Genomic DNA, 1,347 nt, shown 5'->3' with positions numbered 1-1,347 from the left:
ATGAAGCTAGCTTTTTTTGCATTAAAACTTTGCAGATATGATATCACATCGGTAGATTAATAAGAAGCATAAAGAAAATTACTCACAAATAAGACGGCACCTATACTCTCCGTGGTCATAGGGAATGTGAACGCGTCCTTCTCCTGGAGCCTGAGTAGCACGTCCAGCAAGTCATCATCGTCGGTGCTGGAGGCACCGTCCTGTGTGGCAGCTCGCGCCGCCTTATGCCCCTCGATGACGTCGGCGTTGATACGTTGGATGTGGCCATAGCTCCTCCTCATGTGGCGCTCTCCCTTGCACAGCCACCGCACCAGCCGCGATGACGGGAAGAGGTCGACGAGGCAGAAACCACCTAGCAGCACGAACGCCTCATCCAGCTCCCGGAGGTACTCCTCCTGCTGCGGGAACTTGCCGCCAAACACCGCCCGCGACACCACGTCGTTGCTGAGCGCCATCATCTTCTCGCTGACGTTGACGACGGCACCCATGGATGCCACGTCTGCGACATAATGGAGAAGGCTGCCCACCTGGTCTGGCCTGATACCGTCCATACGCCTCACCTGCTTGGAGCTCAGGAGCTCCATGGTGCAGACCTTGCGCATCTGGCGCCATGGGTCACCGTAGGGGGCGAAGACGATGCCCCTCCCGCCGCAGCCGAAGATGTCCAGCGTCGCGCTGCGAGGCCGGCCAGCAAAGGCAAGGTCGTTGGTCTTCATCACCAGCGCCGCCGCCTCGGCGCTGGAGACGATCACCGTTGGGACCTCGCCGAGCATAAGGTGCATCAGCGGCCCATGCCGGCGACACATCTCCATCATCTTGCGGTGCGGGAGCACGCTGGCGACGTGGTGGAGGCTTTCGATGAAGGGAAGAGTCCATGGCCCAGGAGGCAGCTGTGGCTTTCTCTTGCCCCCAGAGAGCTTGCGAAACCAGAGGGCCACAAGCGTGCATAGAGCTATGAAACACAAACTTAACCAGCCCTCCATGGCAGGATACAAGCTGTTCGCAAGTGCAGCTTGGAGTGAGACCCGGTATATTTATGTGACCACCTACAAGTTCTGTTAAAACTCTGGACCTGCTGACTCATGAACTTCCTAGTGTATGCAACTATATACAAGTCGAGATTTATTGGTGTACAGAACTAAATTGGTGGCGGCTAGATTGTTGATGACAAAATTTAGAGATAGTATGACAAAATTTAAATTATTGGCGGCTAGATTGCTGAAGACAAAAATAGTGTACAGTACTAGACCTCTTTCTTCGCTCTAAATTATATAAATTCCTAGGTTTGCTATCAGGCATAATTTACTATCATCATCAAATGTACTTTGGTCGTGTTGTATGTATTAG

At 53.1% G+C, this 1,347-nt stretch overlaps 1 protein-coding gene across 1 annotated transcript; it reads right to left on the bottom strand.

Annotated features, from left to right (window-relative positions):
- Positions 1-86: 86 nt before the first annotated feature.
- On the bottom strand, positions 87-983 carry LOC123176022 (cytochrome P450 71D7-like; the record flags this gene model as incomplete). The annotated part of the gene is made up of 1 exon (XM_044590441.1): positions 87-983. A coding segment is annotated over exon 1 (897 nt), but the record flags the coding sequence as incomplete, so codon positions are not given.
- Between the last annotated feature and the right edge of the window lie 364 nt (positions 984-1,347).

Source organism: Triticum aestivum, unplaced genomic scaffold (assembly GCF_018294505.1).
Source record: "Triticum aestivum cultivar Chinese Spring unplaced genomic scaffold, IWGSC CS RefSeq v2.1 scaffold67096, whole genome shotgun sequence".
NCBI classification, from domain to species: Eukaryota; Viridiplantae; Streptophyta; class Magnoliopsida; order Poales; family Poaceae; genus Triticum; species Triticum aestivum.
The sequence above is the reverse complement of the archived record's forward strand: the minus strand, read 5'-3'. Positions and strand labels throughout refer to the sequence as shown.